The sequence below is a fragment of the Aspergillus piperis genome (assembly GCF_003184755.1).
Source record: "Aspergillus piperis CBS 112811 unplaced genomic scaffold BO85scaffold_22, whole genome shotgun sequence".
NCBI classification, from domain to species: Eukaryota; Fungi; Ascomycota; class Eurotiomycetes; order Eurotiales; family Aspergillaceae; genus Aspergillus; species Aspergillus piperis.
Genome location: NW_020291612.1, coordinates 240,783 through 267,950, shown reverse-complemented (window position 1 = coordinate 267,950; position 27,168 = coordinate 240,783). Strand labels below are relative to the sequence as shown.

Here is a 27,168-nt window from a genome sequence, read left to right as displayed (position 1 = left end):
AGAGTCCAGATCCTGGTCGAAGATTCCAAGTAACAACCTTCAAGTGTGAACTCGACCGAGATCTGGTTAGCCGACTACAGAGACATGACCGGTGATGGTGCCATATGCAGACAGCATGATGTTGCAACTTGTGGGAGAGAAACAGGGTATCTGGGGTGTTGTCCCTGCATCTGCCTCTCCGTGGGGTGCCGCTCCTTACTCCAGGCTGGGGATGTCATCAAACACATGGACAATGCAGAAACCACCCTGTCAACCACAAGAGCGTTGGGAATTGCTAATTATAAGCTTACCCCTGACAGAAACAGATCTACATCCGAACTCTATCTATCAACATCATCTATATCCTATAATCTATAGATAAATATCTTAACGTAAGTCATCTGGTGACACAAGAATGGATGACTAAACCTACCCCATACCAGACTACGGCAGTCCACAGACACCCAACCCGCACCCCGCTCGGTACATCTGTTTCTCCCCACATGCCGCCTCCCACAATTCCTCTCCTCAGAAACATTTTTCCGACTGTCCCATCCACGTCCGAACTCTGGAGGAATGTCTCCCGAGCATCGGCTCGTCACCTGCTGCACCGCAATTTACGCCGATATTAACCCAGTCAATTATGCTTAACGCCGCCTCGCTAGCTTGTATTCTCTAGTGTCGGCCCGACCAACACAGCTCAACAAGGGCCAATCATTGATACCCTGGATAGAAAACTCTGTTTTTGTCTCCTTTTCAGGGACTGTGCTTGGTTGTTCAGCCCTGCGCTCCGGATCATACTTTACCCTCTGTTGTCCGGCTTCATGCATTGCAGTCGGACGACTGCTAGTCTAGTACAATGAGGAGATGAGGGGGTGGGGTGAACTCCGAGCCACGCGATGAGATTGAATTCTCCGTCGGATTTATGGTGTCAGCACTAATTGACTCGGTCTGGGGTGGTTTTATGGTCGTAGGCTCTTGCAAAGGGCTACTCCGGCTGGGGAAGGGGTAGAACTTGCTGGTTTATTTCGCTTTGGTGGTTTCCGGCAAATCTTCGGATAACGCTAACTAGGTTACTCTCTTTACAATGTTTGATCAGTATGCCGTCGATGTCAACGTCATATGGTTTGTAGCTAGTCCTTATGCCAGTATATTCCAGTCAAGCAGTTGTGCAACTCTACTGTTCAAGTTACGTCTTGTTTGGTGCTATTTCATGATCTTCCGCAGTTCGATAGAAAACGAAAAATCAATGAAATCAATCAATCATCATTCAGTGATAGTGTCCCAGACATCACTGTACTCATTGCCTGACTCCTCCATCATGTAGATACACTGGCTCTCGCGAGACAACGGTGCTTTCTATGGACGTAAATAGTGTATCAGAGTCATGATCACTGTTGTTTTGAGTAGTAAGATATCTAGTCGCAACAGTACTAGATGAATGGTGAGCTAGCAATCGTGGCAACTCTACCATCCAAGTTTGAATATATATAAATAACTAGCACGGACAAACAGAAGAGGGTTGACAAAACCGTTATACACATCATTGAACCCACCACACAAGTCCTCCGACTCGGCAGAAAGTATTAACGACAACGACAGGTGATTTTCAATGGAGATAATGTCAATCATAGTTTGTTTTCCTTTTCCCTTGTTTGTGGATGGTTTCCAGTGGTTCTTGGGGTCACACGCACTGGAATCCCGCCGATCTTCCCGCTGCCACACACGTGGTTATCCAGAGTGCCCCACGCCGACCGGTGAGAGAAATAAGCCATATATCGCAGACACTATTCCTTTGTTGTCATATCACCATATATTTGTTCAAACCCATATCTATCCTAGTCCCGCCCATCTTTTGTCTTCTTACTGACATCGATAATCCATAGACAACCGCCTCTCCTCTCCGGTCGCACCTCATCCGCACCCATCAGACCATCCATCCACCACCCATCACCTCTGAAACCAACCCAGCAACAAATATAAAAGAAAATAACAGACTCTTCATCAAACCATCTTAACAGAGATGTAACACATCATCCCCACCAGCAATCCCTGATGTAGAACTAAACCACTCAGATCACCTGAAACACGGCAGAGGGTCTCGCCATACCGAATCGAGCACGGACAAAACACCTGCATCTGCAGATTGATTAACTGCCACGATGATCGTCACCGCTCCGTTCTCAACTCGGTATCTGGAGGTCCAAGACTGGAGACAGAACCCCTTCCCAGTCGTCCTACAGGTCACTGCTTATTTCAGAACGGAGGGTCGTCCGTGTAGCAGAAACCGACTGGCAGCGGGCAGAGTTGCTATAAAGGCAGCTTAACCCACACAACTTCAGTATCATAACCAGCCAAGCAAACGACCACAATGAAGTTCTCCAGCTCCCTTCTCACCCTGGCCAGCCTGGCGCTGGCCAACCTCTCTACGGCCCTGCCCAAAGCCTCTCCTGCGCCAAGTAGCAGCAGTAGCAGCAGCAGCAGCGCCTCCACCTCCTTCGCCAGCACCTCGGGCCTCCAATTCACCATCGATGGCGAAACCGGCTACTTCGCCGGAACGAACAGCTACTGGATCGGTTTTCTAACCGACGACTCGGACGTCGACCTGGTGATGAGCCACCTAAAGTCATCCGGCCTCAAGATCCTCCGCGTATGGGGCTTCAACGACGTCACCACGCAGCCCTCCTCCGGCACAGTCTGGTACCAACTGCACCAGGACGGCAAATCAACAATCAACACCGGCGCCGACGGCCTCCAGCGCCTCGACTACGTCGTCTCGTCCGCCGAACAGCACGGCATCAAACTCATCATCAACTTCGTCAACTACTGGACCGACTACGGCGGTATGTCCGCGTACGTCAGCGCGTATGGCGGATCCGACGAGACGGATTTCTATACGAGTGATACGATGCAATCTGCGTATCAGACGTATATTAAGACGGTCGTGGAGCGGTATAGTAACTCGTCGGCGGTGTTTGCGTGGGAGTTGGCGAATGAGCCGAGATGTCCCAGTTGCGATACGTCTGTGTTGTATGATTGGATTGAGAAGACGAGTAAGTTTATTAAGGGGTTGGATGCGGATCATATGGTTTGTATTGGTGATGGTGAGTGCCCCCAAACCTTCGAGACTTAGATAAGGTGGGTGCTAATGAAAAGTAGAGGGCTTCGGCCTCAACACCGACTCGGACGGCAGCTACCCCTACCAATTTGCCGAGGGCCTGAACTTCACCATGAACCTCGGTATCGATACTATTGACTTTGCTACTCTCCACTTGTATCCTGATAGCTGTACGCACACCCCCTCTTTCCGTCCTCTCATTCCCATCAACATCCAAACTAACAAAAATCAAGGGGGCACTTCCGACGACTGGGGTAACGGATGGATCAGCGCGCACGGCGCGGCGTGCAAAGCGGCCGGCAAGCCCTGCCTTCTGGAAGAGTACGGCGTCACCTCGAACCACTGCAGCGTGGAGAGCCCGTGGCAGAAGACAGCTCTCAACACAACGGGCGTCAGCGCAGATCTCTTCTGGCAGTATGGTGACGATTTAAGCACGGGCGAGTCGCCGGATGATGGAAATACCATCTACTATGGGACGAGCGATTATGAGTGTTTGGTCACGGATCATGTGGCTGCTATTGGTAGTGCGTAGGGGATAGGGAGATGTGGATATATCTAGTTGATACATTATGAGGGGTGTTGTACATAAGAATGCGCCGGAGGGAGGGTGTGAAGGATGATAACTGAACGTTAAGTTTGGATAGGGTGCAATCCGAGAGGAATACCTTAGTTAGGATCAGGTAGTATACTGGGACGTTGTTCGTTACTGGCATTGATAAAAAAATACAATCTATACATCGAACAAATCGAGAATAAAAACCAAAGAAACGGCAAAAACAACCATCTTATCCATTCCCATCGTAACCCAGCGCCACCACCCCCAGTACCCATCTATTCCCTCTCATACCTCCCCCCAACCCTCGTAAGCTCCACCTCACTTTCATGCTCACTCCCACCCCCCTCACCCCTCTCCTCCCCCTTAACCATCAAAAACGGCTCCGCATCACCAACCTTCTCCGCCGTCAACCCCATATTCCCAGGCCTCCTCATCCCGGCCTCCAACTGTCTCTGATACGACACCCTCCTCAACCTCGCTGACTCGGCCGGAGTAAGATGGAGATACAGCTCAGCCGCAAAGACATGAATAGCGACCGCGAGCCACGCCGCAGCACTAAAACTGATGTCGAGGCCTGCGGCAGCCTGGTCCACATTCCCGGTTCCATTGGAGCTGAAAGCATTGACGAGAACGTGGTGGTTCGGATTAGTCCCCGTGCAGGACGGATGGAGGGATTGCACGACGGATTGGTTCCCGTTCAGCATGAAGGAGATCTCAGAGCAGGAGTAGGAGACGAAGTATTGGTTGGGGGCGAGGGCCACGAGGACTTTGTTGGTGGTTATGCCGATGATGCGCATGGTTATGATGAAGCCGCCCTGTTGGGTATCAGTACGGAATATTCAAGGAGAAAGGTGGGGGGTAATGGGGTAACTCACGCAGACCCAAGCGCGGATCATCCACGCGCGGTGCTGCTCGATCTGCAGTCTTTTGATATTATAATAAGCGATGCAGATGCAGCTAAGGAAGATGATGAGTGCCACGCCGAGGGCGATTTGTATGCTCACACCGCCACCGAAGCTATGTTCTGCTATCATTAGCACGCCGGCCATGCCGGTGAAAGAGCCGATGATGACCAGGTAGCCGTTGATGCGGTGGAAGAGGATGACTTTGTGGCGGATGACGGGGACGAATTGGAGGAAGGCGAGGAGACAGGCTGGGAGGATGGCACCGAGGTGGAGGAGGATGCCGACGCGGCCGCGGGTGTCTTGGTAGTAGAAGCATTCGCCGGGCAGGGCATCGGCTTTGTTTTGGTCTGCTGGGCAGAAGATGCCGTCGAAGTTGAGGTACATGAGTCGGGCGAGGGAGAAGCCGAGTAGTGCGCCAGCGGATATCATCCATAGGATGAAGTTGTAACCTTTGGCGAAGCCGATCGGGTTGTAGATCTTGCGGGCGGTGGCTACGAAGTTGTTGGCTGGGGGGCGGGTGGGTTTGACCATTTTGATGGGTTGATGGGTGTGGTCGAGGGATAAGATATGTCGAGGTTGCGAGGGTTGAATTCTGCAATGTGATGCGTTCGAAGCATCATGTTGATGGTTCCTGAGAAGGTGACTTTATACATCTTTTGTGCTCGAGCACACTATTTACAGCCCCGGGCTCTTGTTCCTGCGGGCGATGCATCGTTTCAGAAGACATCAACGTTACCCAGATGGGTTAGGGTTTTCTGATGGGATGACCTTGATCAATATCGTGAGATAAACAAGAGGCTCAGCTAATTATAATTTTGGCAGATCGAACCCTGTAGATTTGCTTATCTGGACAGCTGAAACCCCAGACTCAGGCATGTTTAAAGTTATAGCAGTGCCACACTATACCCAACTTGGTATCTTTTTTGCGACAGACATGGCCAAGACCCCATCCCGTAGGACGGAATCTCAGCCGCAGTTGCAGCCTCCGCACAGCTAGCCTGATTCCGCGTTGTGCTCAGGCACTGAGTGGGGGCCGAAGTTCAGCCTTGTCATGTTGAACCACTATTTAATCTATTTACTCATGAACAATTAGAGTTGTTCCTTCTGTCGCAATACCATCTCTTCTTTGGGCCACCCCACTCTCACAATGGTCAATCACGGACCCTCTGGAGGATGCGTTACATGCAAATCACGACGAGTCAAATGTGACGAGGCAAAGCCAGAATGTCACACGTGTCAACGCCTCAACCTTCGCTGCGGGGGCTACAAAGCGAAGCCTGTCAAGATAAGGTTCAAAGATCAAACCTCCAAAGTGTGCAATGACCTTGCTTCGAGGCAGGCGGCCCAGAATCAGCAACTGGTTCCTTGCTTGCGATCGCTAACCGACCCCGACCCTTCTGTACCATTCTTCATTCGGCATTACGCCATGATGGGTCGCGACATGAAATCTTCCCGTGGATTTTTCGAGATGTTAGTCCCAGTATATGCTTCTGAGAAGCAGAACTCGGCGCTCTCACTCGCCGTGACTGCCGTGGCGTCAGAGATAATGTCGCGTTGGCGACACGAGTGTAGCTCCCGAGCATCACGGGAGACGTATGCCCAGGCCATCCAGTGTCTTCGAAAGACAATCGAGGATCGCAATGAGTGGACCAATCCAGCAACTATTCTAGCAGTGTTGGCCCTGCAATTCTATGAGAATTTCGCTGTCATATACGGGAGTAAATCAGCCACAAGCGTACACCACAACGCAGCCCTCTCCCTGCTCCCATTCACCGATCAGGATTGTCCCGATGGGTCACTCATGGCCCACATTCGGCGATATATCCTGCATATTGAAATCTCCTCGGCGGTACGGCAGAAACGGCTGCTGCAGAGCACGGCCCATTCGCGTATTGGATGCATAGAGCCGAAGATTGCACCAGGTAATTTTGGGCCCGCCCTGGATGCAATTGGCGCGTTTGTTGCCGAGTTACATGCAAGTTATTGGCAGCATGCAGCACACAAAGGCCCTATGTTTTCAACAGACCTTCCCAGAAATTGGATAGCCGAGGCAAAACGCATTGACGAACAACTTCTGGCTTGGGCCCAAAAGGTCCCGCAACATTTGCATCCCGTGAGACTCACGGATGGAAGTGCCCTTGACCCATCGATACCAACCTACGATTCCATCTGCGACGTTTATATTTCATGCCAGATTGGAACACTATGGAACGAATGGCGCGCTCAACGCCTCATGCTCGTCAAGATCATTCTCAGCTCGCTTAGTACGAACCCACCAGGGCGATTTACGCATCCAGATGCTGGGACCTCAACTGGAGTGGAAGACTTCGCCAGATATAAGTACATTCTCCAAGAACTGATCGACTCGGTCTGCTACAGCGTACCGTTTTATCTTGGAAACCAGGGCGGATGGCTGAGTATTCCCGACTTGACCGACCCAGCAATTCGGCTTCCTAGCTATCGCTTACTAGGAAACGCCAACCACCAAAAGTCCGCGCAAAAGTCGGAAGACGAACACAGAAGCCATATTATTGCCCAAGGGCCGTGGCATATTATGAGTATGCTGAGTCGTGTGGTGGCATTCTTCATAGAGGACTATGGTCAGGGAATGGTGTCTTTTCTCCGACCTGGACAGCTTCAGTGGATCCGCCAGCAGTTCTTGCGGGTCACGCAGCTACTCCGTATTCCGTTGGAGGAGGCTGGTGATGGGAGATTTCATCCTTTGGATAGGTCTGTACATGCAGATCTAGATGGGAAGATAGATGATTTGGCGAGGCGGGTCAGAAAGGGCGCGTTTATATGATGGCCCTTCGTAAATTGTGCTTTCAGTGTTATTTGCAGTGCATCTTTGCGTGAGGAACTGAGTTATGGTTTATGAGTATATCAATACTACGTTCATGATACCTATGTCAATAATTTGCAATATTCTGCAATTGTAGCATATCCCCTAAAAGTAGGCAGCAACCTGAGGCGGCAATGGACAGCCTCGCCGCCAAGCCCGAATCAGCCCTGCAACACAGCCTCGTCTTACTCTCTGACTCTTCACAACAGCAGATCTTTAGGCTGCACAGTAATATCGCTGGATTGATTCATCTGTCTTCAATCTTTGGCAAACTCATAGCAGCACATAATACCAAACTCACTGGCAATACTCCCCCAACATGGGCCGACCGAAAGATCTCCCCCCATCCTACGAAGAGACGGTGGCTAGTGATCCCAATCTCCCCGCCGCCTCCCGGCCAGCACCACCACCTCCACCACCTCCAACCACCTTCTCCTTTCCTCATCTCCCTGATGCCCCCATTCCTGAGAGTCAACCCTACCACAGCGTCCACTCGGGCAACCGCGACTCTTCCACCGTCACCCTCGCCCCATCTCTCAGCGAAGATGCCTCGTCCCTGCACGCCCTCATCACCCAGCAAGCCGAGTTCCCGCCGCGACCGTACCTGACCGTGCGCGGTTCCCACACCGAGACCCGCCACGACCACCATCGCAAGGAGGATCGCAAGGAGACGATCGTGGACTTTTCCTTCAAAGTTGATCTCTACGGATACATAATACGTCACGAGCATGGAACCCAGCAGTATGGCGACGACGATGACTTGGGACTGGACCTGGACCCGACCCAGGATGGATGGCATGTGCTGAGTGTCGTGCGGGATAACGATACGCGAAAGACCTACCGTGGGGGACGATTCAAGTCAGAGACGTGGTCGGGCCGAAGGAAAGGGCCACTGGGACAGCGAATCCGACAGCGAGTGGGAGAGCGACTGCGCTCACGATTCGTGCAACTGGAGGAGGGACTTGATCACGAGGCGACCGGGTTGGTGCGACAGGATGAGGGGGGTCCTAGCTTGATGGGCTGGTGTGAGCGATACTGCGATGATCCGTCTTCTGTTAAATCGTGCGCTTCCCCAGATAGTAACCATTTACCTACGGCATACTGACTCGTGCAGGTTCAAATTCTCTCGCAGCATCGTCGGCTTCGATGGCTCTGTTCTCATTTCCTCGTTGACATCCCATCTGCGCAGTCTGCACTACAGAGGCGACATTAGCATCACAGTTGACATGGCGAATCGTGATTTAATAGTATACAACCCCCACTGGGTGAACAAGCTACGCAACAATGCCTGGGTGTACTATCTCTGTATCATCCTACAGGTGTGGATCCTCGCGTGGCCGATTATATTTTTGCTCGAGCGTCGCTACGATATCGTCCGGTCGGTGTGGTATTTCTCGCGAGTTGAGGAGGGCGAAACGCGGTATGCGCGCCATCGCGATGAGGCTGCCATAGCGGATGAATTAGCTCCGGCGGTGACGCAGGCGGCGCTGGAGCGGAATCAGGAGGGGAGGATCTTGACGGCACCAGAGATGCAGCTGCTGGATTCATTGGGGAGAGAGAGACGAGAGCGTGGCGTGGTCGTGATGCAGTGGGATCGATTCCTGGGATGGGGTGGTGATCATTATTCCTAGCTGCCGGGCGATAGCCGGTTGAGTGCTATCTGGGAGATACCGTACTTGGCCAATAAGCCACGGCTAGGCTAGCATTTCTGTTGCACCCATCTTCGGTGTAGAGGTGTTATTATCGGTGGCTGGTCTATTACTAGTCAATGGCTGACATGTGAGCGGACATAGGCCAGAAGACTGGCAAAGATTGGCTCAGTATACTTCTTATCATATGAAACACATACCAAACTAAGCGAGCCTGACCCGGCTCAACACCTGCATGGCGCATATGTACAACACCGGGTAGCTCCCCGAATAGAACGACAGATTCTCGACCACCACCAAGCAGCCGGACCGGTGGCCGGACCGGTAGAAGGCGTTGGGAGAGCTTAAAAGAGGGTTCAGGGGTATCAAGACCCTGGGCGAGGCTAGGATTTCGGCGATACGAGAGGAAGCGATAGCCAGCTGGACTGGGATAGGGCAGGACGAGACACGCTAGACAGAACCGAGGCACGGGACGCCACAGCAACCAGTCAGGGGAAGAGCTGCCACAAGGCTGCACCTCACCAGGAATCCTGCATAATCCCTTCCGGTGGCTGGCTTGAGGAGCGCATTGGCAAAGGAAGCGAGGTGAAAGAGTGGCTGATAAGCGTGTCTTGAGCCCGATGCACTATCACGCGAGCACCAATCACGCCCAGCAACCTAATTTCCCCCGCATCTTCTTATCTTGTCCCGTCTATTCCCTATTCATCTGGATGCCGCCGACCGTCATGAATCAAATGTATTTCACTGGTTCATGCCACTGACCGTTCCGGTTGCGGGGATTGTCCTACTGTAAGCGATGTCATGCCAAGGGCACGAGTGGTACGAGGACAGCGTTATGCTTTCCCGTTACTTATAACCAGGGCACGTCGCACGACGTTGCTCTTCCGTCACCTTGAGATGCCCACCCCTTCATCCTCACCTCGTCTCCCTTCTCCTTCGCAGTGTCTCGTACACCATGGCCCCATCAGAGAAACCAGAAATGGCGTCCACATCACATCCGGACCCCGAGTCCGGCATCGCAGCCGGTGATCTGAAATCGGGTGCTTTGCATGAGATGATCGCGCGCGACCTTCTCGATGAACGATACAAGGTCACTCAGCGTGGCCTCAAAAACCGCCATGTCCAGCTGATGGCCCTGGGAGGCACAATCGGCACCGGTCTCTTCGTAGGATCCGGTCAGGCTCTACATATCGGTGGTCCTCTTTCCCTCTTGCTCGGTTATATCTTCATTTCGATCCTCGTCTTCGCTCTCGTCACCGGAATCGCGGAAATCGGCGCCTACATGCCCGTTCACGGTGGAACAATGAGCTATCATGGCTTTCGCTACGTCTCGCGCAGTATGGGGTTTGCAATGGGATACTTGTATTGGTATTCGCTGGGAATATTGGTGCCGTATGAGATTGTCGCAGCCTCCATGGTCATCGATTACTGGCATCCGAACGTCAATCTGGCCGTGTGGATCACCATCATGCTGGTTGTTATCGTCCTTCTCAACTGTATGCCGGTGGGCGTATATGGGGAAACCGAGTTCTGGTTCTCCGGGATCAAGATCATCACTCTGGTCGGGTTGCTGCTCTTGTCCTTCATTCTCTTCTGGGGTGGAGGTCCCAACCGCCAACGTCTCGGCTTCCACTACTGGAAAGACCCCGGAGTCATGAACACTTACCTTGTCTCCGGTGATGCCGGTCGCTTCGTCGGCCTTCTGCAGTGCATCGTCAAATCGGCCATCGCATTCATCTTCGCGCCCGAATTAGTCGTCATCAGTGGCGGCGAAATGGAATCCCCACGTCGCAACGTCCCCAAGGCCGCCCGTCGATACATCTACCGTCTCGTCATCTTCTACGTCCTCGCAGCCCTCGCCATCGGAGTCATCTGCTCCTCCAACGCCAAACAACTAACCGCCGGCTCCGGCACCGACGCCTCCTCCTCCCCCTTCGTCGTGGCGATCTCCAACGCCGGCATCCCCGTCCTCCCCAGCATCGTCAACGCCGCGATCCTCACCTCCGCCTGGTCCGCCGGCAACTCCTTCCTGTACATGTCCTCGCGCTCACTCTACTCCCTCGCCGTCTCCGGCAACGCCCCCAGCATCTTCAAGTCCTGCAACCGCTGGGGCGTGCCGTACTTCGCCGTGGCCATCTCCTCCCTCTTCTCCCTCCTCGCCTACATGGCCGTCGGCAGCGGCAGTTACACCGTCTTCAACTGGCTCATCAACTTCACCAACACCTCCGGCTTCATCTCCTGGTTCTGCTGCAGTGTCGTGTACTTCCGCTTCAACAAAGCCGTGAAAGTGCAGGGCGTCGAGAAACCCTATTCATCGCGCATGCAGCCATGGGGTATGTACGTCGGTCTGGCGGGCTCGACCTTCCTCGCCCTGATCAATGGATTTACCTGCTTCTTTCCGTCCGAGTGGTCCGCGAGTAACTTCTTCACGGCGTATATCGGTATTCCCGCGTTCGTGGTGCTGTATGCTGTTCATCGGATCGTCTACTGGAGTGATCCGTGGGCGTGGAGGAGTGAAGAGGTCGATTTACATACGGGGTTGAGGGAGATCATGGAGGCGGAAAAGCCCGAGAGGGTGAGGGATACGTGGTGGAAGAAGTTGGCGGTTTTGGTGGAGTAGATCGGATACCTCATGGGTGCTGTTGCTGGGTTCATAATCATTTAGCAAAATATCACCTCTCATGTTGAGTTAATATTCGTCCAGACTTCCCTCGTGAAACATCGTCTTTCATCCGTTGAATTGGCATCATGGGTGGTATAAATATATATAGTCAGCCGACAACCATCGTGTCGATCGCGTCACAGACCGGTGTTGTTATGTGTTCGAAATAACCATAGTGTCGGCTATATCATGCCAGACCTGCTGTATAAGAGCGTTGGGGATAACTATATACCATAGGTAGGGCACACATGTCGAGCTGCAAAGTGAACTGGCATACCTGCCTGATGGAAGTTGTATGTCGCACAGGGATTGGTTGGATGGTAAGATGCATGGTTGGATTGGAACAGTTCTTCCGGATACCAGTGTCACTACTTACACTCTTCGATTGTTTCAGCAACCCTGAGATAAAACAATACTAAGCCAATCCTAGCACAGAGATAAAAAAATATTGAGCCATATATTATATTACAGATAATCTATTCATAACATAACAACTGCCGCCGCATGAGCCACTTTGGAAGGTAGTCAGTGATTTACATTGTTTGCTGTGATATGTCATTTCAAGTTGATGAGACTTCAATATCGGCTCCATTTTACTTTTGGCAGTCATGGACGTACAGGAAGCCGTTCCATGGGGCTACGTGGACGATAAAATACGAGGTCGGTAGATAATCTCCCACCGCTGTTAGGACCACGTTGCGTACTCTTCCAAGCGCCTGATACCCCATCCCGGCAAGTGAGCTTGCAATCCGGGCGCTAGATACAGTGACGTGGTTGGACCGTTTGTACACTAACGCACTAACATCCTGTCCCAGCTCAGCTGAACCCCGCCTAAGGGGCGGCACAGTCATCTCGTCCCCTTTCTCTTTCATTCACAATCCGCCTACTTCGAGTGCGTGTTTACGCGAACAGCTACTCTCTATATGTCGACGCGAGAAGACCTGCCATGAGCAAGGTTCTAAACTTCTTCGTTGGAGGTCGGCAAAGAAAGGACCAGGACTCTAGCTCAAGGGTCGACCCGCCGAACTTATCACAGTCGTCCGCCCAAGCCTCGTTCCCCCTCGAATTCCCTGACGGCGTCGAAGTCCTGCATGACTGTCCCAATGCTACGGTCGATATATGTTTTATCCATGGATTGTCGGGTGACCGAACCACTACTTGGACTGCTCAGAACCAGTCTGATCCATGGCCCAAAACACTTCTTCCGTCAGAACTCACCACTGCTCGTATACTGACTTACGGCTATGATGCCTATGTGGTGCGGCGGTCGGTTGCTGGATCAAATCGCTTGGTCGACCATGCCATAAATCTCTTAAACGACTTGACAATGGATCGAGATGATCATAATGCAGCGTCTCGCCCTATCATCTTTGTCGCTCACAGTCTAGGCGGATTAGTTTGCAAGAAAGCTATTCTGAGCTCTCGAAACAACCCTGACATCCATCTACAGAATGTCTTCAAATACACTGCAGGCGTCATCTTCATGGGTACTCCCCACCAGGGATCGTGGATGGCAAAGTGGGCCACAATTCCAGCTACTGCTCTTGGACTGGTGAAGTCTACGAACAAGTTATTGCTTGATATACTGCAGACGGACAATCAGTTTCTTCAATCTATCCAAAACGACTTTCTATCAATGATTCGAGAACTCCAAGGCAACGGCAGAAGCCTACGAGTCACATGCTTCTTTGAAGAGTTGTCCCTGTCTGGATATGGCCAAGTTGTTTCGAGGAATTCAGCCACTTTTGATGGTTTTAAAGCGATAAGCATCCACGCCGATCATTGTAATATGGTCCGTTTTAGCTCTGCAAAAAATACTGGGTTTACCAGGCTGGCTGGAGAATTAAAGAGATGGGAGAAAGAAGTCAGGCCTCTGCCAGAGCCTGCTGATAGACTTGCCAGTTGCCTTTCCACCTGTGGTATTTCTTACCCCTATCTTTGAGGTCTGTCACCTACTAATCCTTTTAGAACGACAAGCTAAGCGCGGTTGTGACAGCTTAGACGAAACTATATCGAAACGCCGCCGCACAGCCTCGAGAAATAGTCTCCAGGAAAGGGATTATTCCGATAACACTGACTATGATGGAAGCAGCATCTTTGATGGTATCGATTCTACCGAGGATACTGCTGTGCAACCCAGTCAGGAATCTTGCAATGGAGATAACTCAGAGAGCGAGGACCTAGAAGAAGATACCAGTGACGAACCCTCTCGAAGTTCTGATGATACTGAGGCACATAATGAAAGTCTTACAGATGATCTTGCGCCGTTTTCTCAAAACACGGCTCACTCGGAAGAAGATAGCGGTGATGAGACGGACTGGTAACTATATCGATTATTGATTGTTCAGCAGTCCAGTCGATTTCAGACACGGAAATGTGCGTACTGTCTACAGTATACATCCATCATTGCGTATAGTATAGTAGCGCGGAATCTAAAATATCATCAACTTGATATTATATAGCACATGATTCAGAGTAATATTGACTATTTCCCAGATTGCTCAAGCAGTTTTTTGTTCAACGAGGACACCCCAATAATGAATATACACTAAGGCCTTGGCGGTGGGACCGGGAAATCAGCAAGATATGTTTGTTATTCAAACCGTTTTCGATCCAGCCTGTACTGCTAAAAAGCAATTACGTCCCCTGACCAAAGCGACTTGACATATTCCAGAGGTCTGTAATTTTCTCGCTTGGTTTCTGGATACCTCAAAAATGGCGAACTCAGATGTGTGAGCCTATAGGCCTTAGTCTTGTATAGTACAAACTCTTCTTATCTCTATATCATACAGTAATTGATGTTAGTTCGCCATTTGCCGCTATGCTAGATAGTCGTATATAATAAGATAAGTAATCAATTGCCATCTTACATAGTACATGTCCATACAGTATGCTGTAATGCCACATCGAGCCATTCTTTCATCTAGTGCCAAGCTTGGTCTAGCGTGGTTTAGTGCTGGGGTTAGTAAGATAAACAAAGAGTGTAGGTGAGGACACCAGTATCCGGAAGAACTGTAGTAGGACCAATCAATTAGTAAGGTATATATATTCCGGCGATGAGGGTTTTTATTTTTGGGGGGAGGTCTCTGACTCCCGTGTCTTTGCGGATAAGGTCGATGGCGTGCAAGCTGACTTTAGAGAAACAAGCTGGGCACTTCAATCAATAGTACATGTTGACATCTTAGACAATGGACTCGAATCCAGACTTTGATGTATATCGTGATTGTGTTGTATTTCGGCCGAAGGGAAATAGAGTTGGGAGTCGGGGTCATTGATATGTCAGATATGAAGCCACTTTCGAGTATCGCCACTCATGATCGTTTGTGTTTACACGCTCAATAATCAATCACTACGCTTTAGGTGGAATGTGATAGGGATGTCTAGAACAACAGGTTCATGATTTTCAGCGTCAGTCATTGCATGACACAATGAAAAACCAGCAAGTGGGTTGCAATCCAGGCCCGGCCCGACATCTACCACAAAGGCAATATTGCTGGCTACTGTGAACAGTCTGTGAAACTAGCCCTTGAGATAGTTCAACAATGACAAACAAATAGATTAGTTTAGATTATGAATGACTTCGGATCCGAATTGGCAGTATTCAATTTACAAACCTGCAACTATTCTTTACCCGTCCATATTCCATTTTCTATGCACATGCCCACTCAGGACTTTCCGAGCCCAATGAAGTAGAAAAACATGCTCCAATTGTAGTAACTGTTCATAGAGCAGTTTTGTGTCCCTGCTTCCACCGAACTAGCCCGGCTAGCTCAATCGGTAGAGCGTGAGACTCTTAATCTCAAGGCTGCGGGTTCGAGCCCCGCGTTGGGCTGTTCAACTTCCTCTTTCCCTTTGCCCGGCTAGCTCAATCGGTAGAGCGTGAGACTCTTAATCTCAAGGCTGCGGGTTCGAGCCCCGCGTTGGGCTTTCTTTTTTGCTTTTTTCTTACCCGGACAACATAGGCCGCCAAGTCAATCTTTGCTTGCTATAAGTGATATTCGAGACCGGTCCTAATCGATTCTAATTACAACAATTGGACTTTATCCCCCATGGTATTTTAATAAGCTTCACTATACCCGATGCCATGAACATGTGGCGTAGGGCCTAGCCATCAGCTATGAACATGCCACCGCTGGACTTCAGGCCATGGATAAGCCACTTGATGATGGTAGGAGTGAAGGTCTGGAACGATCTACCTTTATGTGGCTACATTCAGAATATATATCGTCTACCTCAATCAGGTTTCAATCAAATGATGGACAGATCCTTACCCTGCCCTATACAAGATCAACCCCGTGGGCCGCCTTGATCACCAACATGCAGCTGCTCTTCTTTGCTCTAGCTTTACTTCTCTCTAGCGCCCTGGCAGAGCACTTCCAAGCCCCTCTGCAAGCAACTGAAACACACTCCTCTGCTCCCAAGAACCACCTACTTGACGACCCCAATAACCAACTAAAGATCGACACCATCCCCCACGGCATCACCGACGACCCCCGCGCAATCCACAACCAAACCTTCGACTACATAATCGCCGGCGGGGGACTCACCGGCCTAACCCTCGCCGCAAAGTTAGTCTCGGAGAAGAAATACACCGTCCTAGTAATCGAAAGTGGGTTCTACGCCTGGGAATACGGTCCCAAGATCGATGATCTCAATACCTACGGCCAAGTATTCGGCAGCAGCGTCGATCATGCCTATGAGACTAGTCCGCAGCTTGTTGGTAATGATGGTGAAACCGGTTTAGACAAGGACATTAGACTCTTTCGGTCAGGGAATGGGCTCGGAGGGTCAACACTGATTAACGGCGGATCGTGGACGAGACCTCACAAGTCGCAGCTGGATTCGTGGGAAAAGGTCTTTGGCAATACGGGTTGGAGTTGGGATGCGCTAGAGGGGAAGATGGATGAAGTTGAGGTGCCGAGGGATCCGAAGACGGATGATATTACGAAGGGATCGTTGCATCGCTTTGATGCTGAGTGTCATAATAAGGAGCCGGATAAGGGGAGAGTTAAGGTCGGAGCGAGGGATCGGGGGTATGGGTGGTCGCCGTTGATCGGAGCGTTGATGAGCACGGTGAAGAAAACGTATAGTGGGGTGGTGAATCAGAAGGATCTGTGTTGTGGGGATCCGACTGGGGTGTCGATGTTTTTGAATACGCTTACCAATGAGCAGGTAAGGACGGATGCTGCGAGGTCGTGGTTGAAGCCGATTTTGGATGATCAGGAGTTGAGGAAGTATATCACTGTTTTGACGGGGGAGCTGGTTGGGAAGGTCCATTTGGATAATGGTGCGGCTTTGAGGATGGGGGCAAAGTGGCAGGCGAAGGGTGTGGAGTTCGGCGTGCATAAGAAGCCCGAGTGGAAGTGGGATGCTTGGGCTAGGAAGGAGGTCTTTTTGGCAGCCGGATCTACAATCTCTCCCCTTATTCTGCAGTGGTCGGGGATTGGCCCCAAAGCCTGGCTTGATGCGGCGGGAATCGAACAGAAGTTGGACCTTCCAGTGGGGTATAACCTGCAGGATCAAACAACTACTTCGGTAGTTACGAAGCCGAAGGAATCAGGTAACGGCCAAGGCCAAGCAGCATACTTCGCAACCTTTGCAGAAATCTTCGGTGACGAAGCTGAACAGATGAAAAAGATCCTGAATGACGACAAAGAGCTCGACAAATGGGCCGAACACGCAGTCAAAGGCCACGGATTTCCCGACAAGGCCAATCTCTTGAAACAATATAAGAACTACCGAGACTGGCTCCTAACCGACAAAGTATCCTACGCCGAGCTATTCCTCGACACCGACAACAGCACCCACTTCGACCTTTGGAACCTCATCCCATTCACGCGAGGGTACGTCAAAATCCTAGACAATGATCCCTACCTCCGGAGCTTCGAATACAACCCACGCTACTTCGAAAACATTCTAGATTTGTACGGCCAAGCTGCTGCGACGAGGCTGGCACGGCAATTGACCAATACGCATGATATGAAACAGCATGTGGACAAGGAGCAGGTTCCGGGAAGATATGTGCCACATGGAGCGAATCTGAGTCAATGGGCCGATTATGTGAAGCAAAACTATCGTGCTAATTATCATGGGGTTTTACAAAGGCCATGCGGCATACTTTGTGATTGAGATAGGCTGGGGAAAGGTAAGCGTGACGCGTGTAGTACTTTAACTACAGGACTTCCCGCGTCTGAATCGGATCACACTCCTTGAACGAGTAGAGGCTGGTCCACATACTCGAGGTCTCTACCATGCCTGAGGCCCCTAATGACAGCCCTTCTTCATGGGCAAGCCGAGGCTCATCATTCTCTCCTTCGCTCCTTCCCACCGTCGGGGCCCCACTACTGAGCGACTACGCCGACCTTGATGCAGAACACCAGGGCTACAGTTCTATGTTCTCGATGATCCCTACAGTTCAGAATGGTTCTCAGACTCAGAATAGAGACCATGGGGGTGTTCATCAGGATGTCCACGTGCACGCCAATCGTGTTTCCTGGTCTAGCGGTGGACCGGCAATGTTTTGGACGCCGCCGATGCCTGCGACCACTCCTGGTAGTGTCCAGAGCACTGCCGATTACCACAGATACACAGATGTGCACCAGTTGCCAACCAACATAATGCCAGAACCATATACCGAGCCTATTGTAAACATGCGTGATGCGATCACGGGGGTTGGAGCACTAAATCCGGGCTCGGGCTCGATTGTGTGGATGCCAGAGAGCATTGCTGAACCAAGGTATGTGAGATGAGCCGGGCTTCAACTAAAACAGATGCTGAAAACCTACTAGACAGAACGGTCAACATTGTAGGTGGGCGGGCTGCACACATACCCAGCCTTTCAGACGGCCGACAGACTTGGTCAGACATGTGGCAACCATTCATATAACTCCACAATCCTACCAATGTCCGGAGTGTAGACAGCGGTTCAACCGCGGCGACAACATGTCCGATCATCGGATGCGCGTTCATAACGTTCGCAGACCTTGATAGGGAGGAATCCCTAATGCTGTTATCCGCATACTGTCAGTGGCTGGCTTTCCATGACGCCTGGAGCTAGGACGTCTCGGTATATGTCTCGTGATCTTTTCTTGCACTTTCCTTGCCTTTTCTGCTGTTTTCATCGGGCTCTTACAGGCCGTTCCTTACTTTAGATGAAGCGCGGCGTTGTTCATTGCATGACAGGTTGCACTGCAGCTCTTCCATTTTGCGGCCATTCACGGCGGATCATCAGTTCCTACTTGCATTCATTCTGATATTTACCCTTTCGGGCGTTTCACTGAGCACTTTGTGTGCATATGTTAGCTTGACCTTTCAAGCGGGATTGCGTCCCCTGACTTGTCGGTGTTAGTGCTGGACCGTACCCTCTTCGTCTCGGTGATTTCGATGCATGTCTCTCATTATCGGCTGGAGTTGTTCCTATCACTGAATTTCACTCCTTTTGAAGGCAGCGCCAACTAATTGATTAATCTCCCAATATCTTTAATAAAATCAACTGAGTTGCAAATGTAACTCAAGCTTTGTGGGTGAGGGCACAGCTCATTGATGGGGGGAAGAGGGGGAGAGAGAGGCTGCGCGATGTATCAGATTGCAGCGGGGTCGACAGGAAGAATTCTTTTCCGTGACTGGGGTGCAGCGTCAGCATGTGCACTTTTGAACATGACCAGGCGCTTTTACTCTCAACAAGACCATGGTACCGAGCTTCTTGATGTGATGTAAGCAAAACAGCTGGTAATTATGTTAACTTTCAGGCATTGGCTTTTTGTTGCCCACATTTTGAACCTCATTCGCGGGGGAATTCTGGAGGTATCTCTGGACGACATCGTGTCTCACCGTTTTCGGATCCAACAGCCATACACACCCCAACACACAACGCATTTGTATTGCCAACGAATCTATACTAACAGTAAACTGACAGTGCTACACCAGAATTTGCTGAAACAGAGTACAAGCCCGCTCTACATACCGCCCAGAGTATATTGCAAACCACGCCGCCACACTCATTAAATACACGCACTGGTCATCCCCGATCTGCGATGTCACTGTTGATGATTGAAGAATTCGCGAGATACCCATATTCTTCCAGAACAGCCATAACCTACGTAGTCTCCTGGGGGCTTTCATATGCGAAACTGGGGAAATGTCACGTGCATGAGGATGAAGGCTTTGCAGTTGCCATGAATTCAGTTTGCTTCTTGTCTCTTATCCTGTTCTACTTTCAGGCATTTGCATCTATAAGTTGGTTTTCTACTTACATATACTGCTACAAGATGTTTAGTACCAGCGAGCTGCTCATGAGATGGAGTTATCGCAGCTTATCAGGTACTATCGGTGCCTTGCACTAATGTCGGAGATATGCAGCCAATGTGAACAATAACATTATATTATCAGACCACCATGGATGTATAATTGTAGATCTTATACCGAGACAAACTACTGCAAGGGCATCCAATACGCTCAGTCAAATATCTCGAAATAAACCTCAGTTACACTTCCGCCTGCTGGAACAGGTCATTGGCACGGCACGGCATATCGGATAGAAATCTAATTGGTCTGCCCATGTTGCTGGGTGGCTTTGAAAAGTCCCGACCAAGGGCAGATGGAGGGACGTCTTAGCTCCGCACGGCGGTCCCCATCGATGCGGGGTCATCAAGCAACTGATTGGGGCTGGAGTTCAGGGTCGATCAACGGACTAACGTGCAGCCAAGGCTGCGAAGGAATAGGTAAGCCTGTAGCATGGATTTTGAACAACGAGAAGACACCAGAAATGCAAAATCCCAATCAGTAGCTCTTGGAAGCGTTGAATGGTCTAGAGCGCTATGTCCAGTGCCGGTGACGCCATGGCTCCAAAAGACGGGATGAGCTACGCCACGTCGGAGCCGATGCCTGCGACATATTGTGCCTTGGGGGCAGCTGCCACTCACCGTCAAAAGTGCCCAGAAACCTGGACTAGACCGAATTTGGACTTAGCCTTCGTATGCCCAGAAGATGGGGTGGGTGCCTTATGGAAACACTCGATTTAGTTGACCATGCTATGATGGCAACTAGATACTATCATATTTGTATGGTAGAAGGGTCACCATTATATCGCAGCTAAATGGCCAAGTGCCAAACCAAACAAATCAGATGGTCCAAAAGGTCCGAAGAAAAAAGTTGTAGATTAACTTTCTTTCTGATATCTCCGTACACAAAGACACGCCGAACCATGTCGGCCAGGGTGTCAAACCTTGAAAACTTTTTTTCCCATCCATCACTGAAGCCGCCAGTAGTTGGGTACCATTTCTGAACCGTGGCGGTGCTTCTTCGGCCGTGAAAGTTGCGTGGACCCGTGAGCCTCAGATGCAGCTTACTTCGGTGCCCTGGCTACTGAGAGGGCCAGGGTGCCACTTCATAGGCCGTTCAGGTTACACCACCCACCTTTCCTTCGACTTGAGACAGCCCGCATCAACGTACACAACTCCCACTACTGAGCCCCGAGCAATGATTGGCTACTGCGGAGGTGGAAAAGAGGCCTGGAGTGGGAGGGGGTACCTTTTCCACCCACCCTGGCCGAAGAAACCTCAGCTTCGGTCAGAGCAAGAACGTGAGGAGCTGATATCTGCCCTCTGTTGCTTCCAGCTGCTAGTCGTTTATTTCGTTCCAACCACCCGAGTTGACCTTCCATCTCCGAGGCCCCTCCGACTCGTATCGTAAACCCCCGAGAAGCCTACGAAGGCGTGTCGCGTCCATCATGGAGCGACCTCTCTTTCCTTGGCCCACCAGCCTCACTGAAAGCCCCACGCTCACTGAACTCTCCGACTTTGATTATCCTGATGAGACCGATCACTATTTGAATACCACTGCGCAACCCGTCGCTGCTTCTGCAGGTCCGATGAGCTATGGTGCCGATATCTTGATGCTCCAGGATAGTGTCTACCTGCCTAGCTCTCAGGGAGCACCATACAAGCCAGCTATTCCAGAAACAATACTCCTTTCTTGCAGAATGCCGTTGGCCAGTACACATACCCTGGACCCAGCAACTACCAGCCGAATACCTGGGTCAATCAGCAGCAGCCGGAATTGTTTAGTGGCGTCTTTGAATCAGTTGTGCCGACGCGTATGCAGGACCACGTGGATGACTTGACTCAGGGCTTGTATTCGTCTGGAAGTGATGACATGATCGGACCAAGGTATGTCAATCGAAATCGACATGCTCACAGCGCCGCTTATACATGATCTGACTGCACGTTAGCGAGATTGACCTGCGATGTCATTGGCCGGGCTGCACGAGGGAGGACCCTTTCGGGAGAAAACAAGAACTCCAACGACACCATATGTCCATCCATATCTATCCAGGGAAGTATCAGTGTCCGCATTGCCTGAGGCGGTTCAACCGAAAGGATAACATGTCTAATCATGTAAAGCGGAGAACATCGGGTGCCTACGATTCAAAAAAGGTAAAGTAATTCAACCACATTGTGGTTTCATATCGGTAGTTGGTTATCTCTCAAGAACACTGTTGCTTTCTCACCCGGCCATACTCCTCTGCAGCTCTTTCTTGCCCTTGTTGCTGTTGGAGGAGGTGACCCTGTTATTAATCCCGGTCGGGTTATGTCCCGTGTTCGCACATCGTGGCTCTTTGATGGTTATCGTTCTTTCTTGCCTCTCAAACTCGCATAATAGTCAGCTAACATGTTTCTGCAGAAGAGGAAGAGCAACAGAGTGCGACGGAACCGTGGGAATACAAACCTTGGTGAAGACAAAGGAAAGGGGCATAGTGCCATATTATCCTGATCGAGCTGGGTTACACGAGGCATGAGAAAGCCATTTTTTGGTGAGATGTGTCACACGAAGTAGCACAGTCCAGCGGGGTTAAACGCCAAATATATTCCGTTGCGAGTTTCGGAGGATATATGCCACATTCGCACATGAGCCACAGCATTTTCTTATGTCTCAGGGTTTCCTTTTCCTCTTTTACTGTTCCCCGACAACAGGTTGCTTATTTAGATTGTCCTTGCCTTCTTGATTGTCGTTGACTGGAACGGGGAGTTGAATATCAAATTGATCGTTCATCTTGATTGATACTGAATATTTCCTTTGTGTTATATGGGCGCTTGTTTGCAAGTTAAGGTGGTGTTCTAATGTCTTCTTGTCTGGGAGGCGCTTCGAGGACCTCACTTTTCGAATAGTCAACGTTCTTAGTCAACAGAAAGTGAAACTTGTCAGGAAGAGCTCAGGTAAGAAGATCCGTACCATCAAATTGTGCCACTGCTGATGTTTGTGTGATCAAGCAAGATACGATCGTGAAGCCCCCATGACCGTCCGCGAGCGAACCGTTTCTGGCACAGTACGAAGCCCAACATAGCGGACCGTAGGATTGTGGTGCCCATGTGGTTAAATAAGGAAGCCGTCTTCGCAACACCGGTCGTGTCGTGTTGTAGGACTGAGATTTGCTGCACATTATGGTCAACAATTGGTCAATATCGATAAGGCGAGATGGTTAGTTCTCACACACAACTTTACCTCGATAACGCTGTCATCGTGGAGTACATGAACTTAAGGAGTAGGAGGGCTAACACGTCCAGAAACGTGTTGGATAACAGAGACCCCCCAAACGCTTCTTGATCATGGCATGGGAACCCCAGTCTCGTAGAATATGACACGTCCCTTCCTTTTTTCCCTCTTCCCAGCCCCCTCTTTCACTATCTATTTTGTCTCCTTGGCGCGACAGTAATTCATTAGGAATACCCCTTGATTTGACTACACATAACATCTCCCATCAATTAACACGATAAGCAACACACCCCAAGACACCTTCCCGTCCCCAAGCCTGATTATCAGCATGACACAAAGTGGACCGCGCTAAAAATCCTTCACGGTCTCGACCGAGCCAAACTCCCGAACCGAACCAACAAAAAGATAAGCCTCTCTTAGGGTACACGGCAAGCTTCCCCTTGCCCTGATTGACACGGAGGTACCACATGGGGCTTAGCTTCCGCGAATGTGAGGTCTGAGCGGACATTGACTATCGTCTAAGCGAGCTTACAATTGAGATCGGCATTGGGCATCGGGGGAGTCGATGGGGTTCGTCACGGCTGTAGCCGAAGGGTCTGGGCCTCGGTTAGAATTGGTGTCTGTAGTATGTTTCACGTAGGGCGGCATATGTAAGGTCCAATTGTCTGTTCGCTGTTATCTTTCACGAAAGAATCGAAGGGGGAGCATGGACAGAGGACAGATGAGAGTGGATTTGGAGGCGGATGGCTGGTCAGCTGCTACGTTTGGTTGTATCTCCATCTTTTTTCTGTATGACTACGCTTTGTGTGGTCTTTCCGGCTTTGTTTAGCTAAGACAAAACGACATCCCTGTGTCGAAGCAAGCGTTCTATGGTTGGTTTGGGCGAAAAGAGGGATCGCGGGCGTTCCGTGCCATTCGCTTTGCTTCAAATGCGAAGCACCTGCATAGATAGCTTCTGACTTAGAGGGCTAGAGCAGGTATCGGGATACAAATTATAAGGAATTGGAATTATGAGTCTTATAATGGTGATGTAGAGGATAGTAAGGTAATAAAATCATAAACACATTTTCAGCTATAGATACAGTTACGTCCCTAGCAGGATCCGACTTTTTCATACAGCAACTGAAGAAGTGAAGTATTTACATCAAAGCATGAGAGTACCTTACTCGAGGTACTCGTTGGGCATGTACAGAGGCATTGAATCCTCCCAGATAGTGTCTGTCACAAGGGTTTTGTTGGTACCGTCGTAGTTCATGACCATGATCTGGCCGTACGGTTGGAAGGTGTCGTCGAAGAGAGCACTCTCATCCTTGAAGCCGTACATGCCGGTGCTCCACATAATGCGGCCGTCCTGAGACCACACAGCGCTGTATATTTCATTAGCTTATGAGTCAGTGATAAGAGATAGGAGATAGACATACTGAGCATCGTTAGACAGACTGTCAGTGACGCGGGTCAACTCTGATCCGTCAGGGCGGATAGTGTAGATATCGAAGCGATCGGCGTACCAGCGAGCGCCGTAGGACTCGGTCCAGTTGTTGTTGCGGGTGAAGACAATGCGCTCGCCGTCGGGGGACCAGCCGGGGGTGTTGTCCCAGCCGTCAGTGAGCTGGTGGGTCTTGCCGGTGGTGAAGTTCAGGATGTGCAGACCCAAGGGGGCCTCTGTAGCAAGGCTCCACTTGCGGTAGACGATGGCAGTTCCATCGGGAGACCAGGATGGGAAACCAGAGTTGTCGGATCCATCAGTCAGGTTGGTGTGCCAGGTACCGTTGGCGAAGGTGCGGTAGATCTTGGCGGTGTTTGTGGTGCGGCTGACGAACCAGGCTCCAAAGCCAGACACCAGCTCCGTGCCGTCGGGGTTCCAGGAGGGCTGGAAGGCACCCGAGTTACCTTCCAGGAGCCACTCGACCTCGGTGGAGTTGCTGATGTTGTAGATGTCGTAGGAGTCGAGAGCATCAACAACGTCGGTATACAGAGGGGAAGAGTGTACCAGAGAGCCATTGGCGCTGCCGAGGACCTTCTGGGTGGATGCGATGCGGTTGATGACGGTGTTATGCATGGGGAAGACATCCATGTAGCGGTATTCCCAATCGTTGTCGTAGCTCCAGAGCTCCAGGTCGGCAGCCTGCTGAGTCCAGTTGGGGATCCAGTAAACCAGCTTGGAGCCGTCAGGGGACCACCAGGGATCGCGAAGGTTGGTCAGGTTGAAGTTCTGGTGGCTGAAGTCAGGTTTGGTGTAGTGAATACCCTCGTCTCCGGCCTTGACCAAGTATCCAATGTTGGTCGAGTTGCCAATGTAGTGCTGGCCGACCTTAGGGTAGCTACCGGAGGTGTGAGCAATGACGTTGGAGCCAGTCGCAAAGTCTACGCTGTAGATCTGTGCAGTGACAGCCTCCTGCTGAGCAGAAACACCATGGCAGCCGTAGGTGTTCTCAGTAGTCATGTTGTTGTAGATGATGCGCTTGCCATCGGGCGAGAACTGCGGGGTACCCAACGAGTAACCATCCTGGCGGATAACGGTGCGGAAGTCACTGCCATCAGGGCGGACGGCGTACACACCCAGAGTCTGGGTGTGCTCCCAGCCAGTACCATCGCTGTGGCCGGTCCAGTCGGTGTTGCGGTCGGAACTGAAGACAATCCACTCTCCGTCGGGAGACCAGGAGGGGCGGAAGTGACCGGTGGGCCAGGTGTTGTCGGCTCTGTTAGCCTCGGTATCGGTCAAGTTCTGGGCCTGTCCAGAGGTGAGGTCCTTGACCCAGATGTTGGTGGTGTAGTTGCCCTGAGTAGAAACGTAGGCCAGCTTGTTTCCATCGGGAGACAGAACACCGATGTCTTCAACAGAGTCCGTGGCCGCAAGTGTCTCCAGTCCCGAACCATCCACGCGAACGCGGTACAGGTCCGACTGACCCGGACCGCGGCGCTCGCTGGTGAAGACAATCCACTCTCCATCCGGAGACCATGTAGGGTGGTAGTCAAAAGCATTGGTCTGGTTGCCCATGAGCTGAGTTGCGTTGGTGCCGTCGGCATTCGAGATCCATAACTGTCCTCCGGAAGGCCCAATGCGGTTCACTTGAGTCCGTCAGTACGTGAATCACCAGGGTCAATCAGGCAACCACTTACTGTAAAAGATACCCTTCTTGCCCTCAATCGGACCCCGACGGGCCAGCCCGGGGGTTTCTTTCGTAGAAGCAGCAGCGGCGCGCTTAGCATAGGGACAGCCCGCAGGAGCTGCAGCAGCAGCAGCGTTGTTGGCGCGCTCCGCGTACGGGCAGCCAGCAGCGGCCGAGCCGGCCACCAGGCCAGCCAAAGCAAAAGCAGCAGAAATACGCATGTCGCCTACCCAGTCAAGAACGGAAGAAGAGGATAGTTGATGCGACTTGGCGAGAGATTGTCGTGAGAGACGATGTTCTTGTAGGACCTGAGAGGGAGGGATCTACACCTTTAAGTATTGCTAGAACGACGGGGGAACCATCCTTCATCTCGGCTACTTGGACCGTGACAAACTCGGGGGTAGCAAAGCTCGCCAAGCCTCACTCTCCCCCAAGGTGTGGATTGGCTGGGCCCATCAGATAGGCGTAATTCGAATTCTAATCTATCCAAGTGGATCGGATTAACTTATCAATCAATAATGGGATCCGTTGGAGAGCAGGCGGAAGAAATCTATTCCAGCCCTGCAAATCTTGCAGAATTGGGTCAGCACTTGTTGGTAGTTGAGATCGTGGTATAGCTATGATCATATTGAGGCCCAATCAGCCTTGATCAATAGGAGTCGTATGCACTATCGATGAGACACATCACTCGCTATACCGCATGACATGGCCCAAGGGCAGCGACAGACTGTAGTTAGAGACTCCCACGGGTCACCAGAACCCCTCTCCCACGCGAGATGAGCAGGTAACGATCAGCAAAACTTTCATCAGCACCGTGGTGCGGTTGTCGGACCCTCCTTCCCTGTTTTCGCCATTGT

The 27,168-nt window shown here is 51.0% G+C and overlaps 10 protein-coding genes and 2 non-coding genes across 12 annotated transcripts; 10 read left to right on the top strand and 2 right to left on the bottom strand.

The window, feature by feature from the left end:
• The first annotated feature begins 1,888 nt into the window (after positions 1-1,888).
• BO85DRAFT_405271 (glycoside hydrolase 5 family protein) lies at positions 1,889-3,846 on the top strand. The gene is made up of 3 exons (XM_025657294.1): positions 1,889-3,083; positions 3,139-3,267; positions 3,331-3,846. The coding sequence occupies exons 1-3, from the start codon at positions 2,351-2,353 to the stop codon at positions 3,627-3,629; spliced, it is 1,161 nt and encodes a 386-aa protein (XP_025511640.1). The 5' UTR covers positions 1,889-2,350; the 3' UTR covers positions 3,630-3,846.
• Positions 3,847-3,928: 82 nt separating this feature from the next.
• BO85DRAFT_380691 (uncharacterized protein) lies at positions 3,929-5,089 on the bottom strand (the record flags this gene model as incomplete). Its single annotated transcript, XM_025656395.1, has 2 exons — positions 3,929-4,468; positions 4,529-5,089. 2 exons carry the CDS (start codon positions 5,087-5,089, stop codon positions 3,929-3,931), a joined length of 1,101 nt encoding a protein of 366 aa, XP_025511639.1.
• Positions 5,090-5,628: 539 nt separating this feature from the next.
• Positions 5,629-7,470, top strand: BO85DRAFT_428884 (Zn(II)2Cys6 transcription factor domain-containing protein). Its single transcript, XM_025658225.1, has one exon. The coding sequence runs from the start codon at positions 5,706-5,708 to the stop codon at positions 7,359-7,361; it is 1,656 nt and encodes a 551-aa protein (XP_025511638.1). The 5' UTR covers positions 5,629-5,705; the 3' UTR covers positions 7,362-7,470.
• Positions 7,471-7,613: 143 nt separating this feature from the next.
• Positions 7,614-9,292, top strand: BO85DRAFT_452913 (uncharacterized protein). The gene is made up of 3 exons (XM_025660938.1): positions 7,614-8,462; positions 8,515-9,155; positions 9,250-9,292. The coding sequence occupies exons 1-2, from the start codon at positions 7,720-7,722 to the stop codon at positions 9,029-9,031; spliced, it is 1,260 nt and encodes a 419-aa protein (XP_025511637.1). The 5' UTR covers positions 7,614-7,719; the 3' UTR covers positions 9,032-9,155; positions 9,250-9,292.
• Positions 9,293-9,652: 360 nt separating this feature from the next.
• Positions 9,653-11,832, top strand: BO85DRAFT_452912 (proline permease PrnB). The gene has a single exon (XM_025660937.1). The coding sequence runs from the start codon at positions 10,029-10,031 to the stop codon at positions 11,667-11,669; it is 1,641 nt and encodes a 546-aa protein (XP_025511636.1). The 5' UTR covers positions 9,653-10,028; the 3' UTR covers positions 11,670-11,832.
• An 825-nt stretch (positions 11,833-12,657) lies between these two features.
• Positions 12,658-14,035, top strand: BO85DRAFT_491837 (esterase/lipase family protein; the record flags this gene model as incomplete). Its single annotated transcript, XM_025663740.1, has 2 exons — positions 12,658-13,630; positions 13,680-14,035. 2 exons carry the CDS (start codon positions 12,658-12,660, stop codon positions 14,033-14,035), a joined length of 1,329 nt encoding a protein of 442 aa, XP_025511635.1.
• Positions 14,036-15,470: 1,435 nt separating this feature from the next.
• BO85DRAFT_t244 lies at positions 15,471-15,543 on the top strand. The gene has a single exon. It is a non-coding gene; the product is annotated as a tRNA-Lys (tRNA).
• A 22-nt stretch (positions 15,544-15,565) lies between these two features.
• BO85DRAFT_t245 lies at positions 15,566-15,638 on the top strand. Its single transcript has one exon. It is a non-coding gene; the product is annotated as a tRNA-Lys (tRNA).
• Positions 15,639-16,028: 390 nt separating this feature from the next.
• On the top strand, positions 16,029-17,840 carry BO85DRAFT_380842 (glucose oxidase; the record flags this gene model as incomplete). The annotated part of the gene is made up of 1 exon (XM_025656399.1): positions 16,029-17,840. The coding sequence occupies one exon, from the start codon at positions 16,029-16,031 to the stop codon at positions 17,838-17,840; it is 1,812 nt and encodes a 603-aa protein (XP_025511634.1).
• Positions 17,841-17,962: 122 nt separating this feature from the next.
• BO85DRAFT_523373 (uncharacterized protein) lies at positions 17,963-18,992 on the top strand (the record flags this gene model as incomplete). The annotated part of the gene is made up of 2 exons (XM_025665344.1): positions 17,963-18,447; positions 18,500-18,992. The coding sequence occupies 2 exons, from the start codon at positions 17,963-17,965 to the stop codon at positions 18,696-18,698; spliced, it is 684 nt and encodes a 227-aa protein (XP_025511633.1). The 3' UTR covers positions 18,699-18,992.
• A 2,446-nt stretch (positions 18,993-21,438) lies between these two features.
• Positions 21,439-22,444, top strand: BO85DRAFT_462742 (uncharacterized protein; the record flags this gene model as incomplete). Its single annotated transcript, XM_025661868.1, has 5 exons — positions 21,439-21,618; positions 21,690-21,877; positions 21,940-22,105; positions 22,200-22,332; positions 22,392-22,444. The coding sequence occupies 5 exons, from the start codon at positions 21,439-21,441 to the stop codon at positions 22,442-22,444; spliced, it is 720 nt and encodes a 239-aa protein (XP_025511632.1).
• A 1,919-nt stretch (positions 22,445-24,363) lies between these two features.
• BO85DRAFT_503771 (TolB family protein) lies at positions 24,364-26,595 on the bottom strand (the record flags this gene model as incomplete). Its single annotated transcript, XM_025664254.1, has 3 exons — positions 26,322-26,595; positions 24,623-26,270; positions 24,364-24,568 (listed from the first exon to the last, which is right to left on the bottom strand). Exons 1-3 carry the CDS (start codon positions 26,530-26,532, stop codon positions 24,364-24,366), a joined length of 2,064 nt encoding a protein of 687 aa, XP_025511631.1. The 5' UTR covers positions 26,533-26,595.
• Positions 26,596-27,168: the final 573 nt, after the last annotated feature.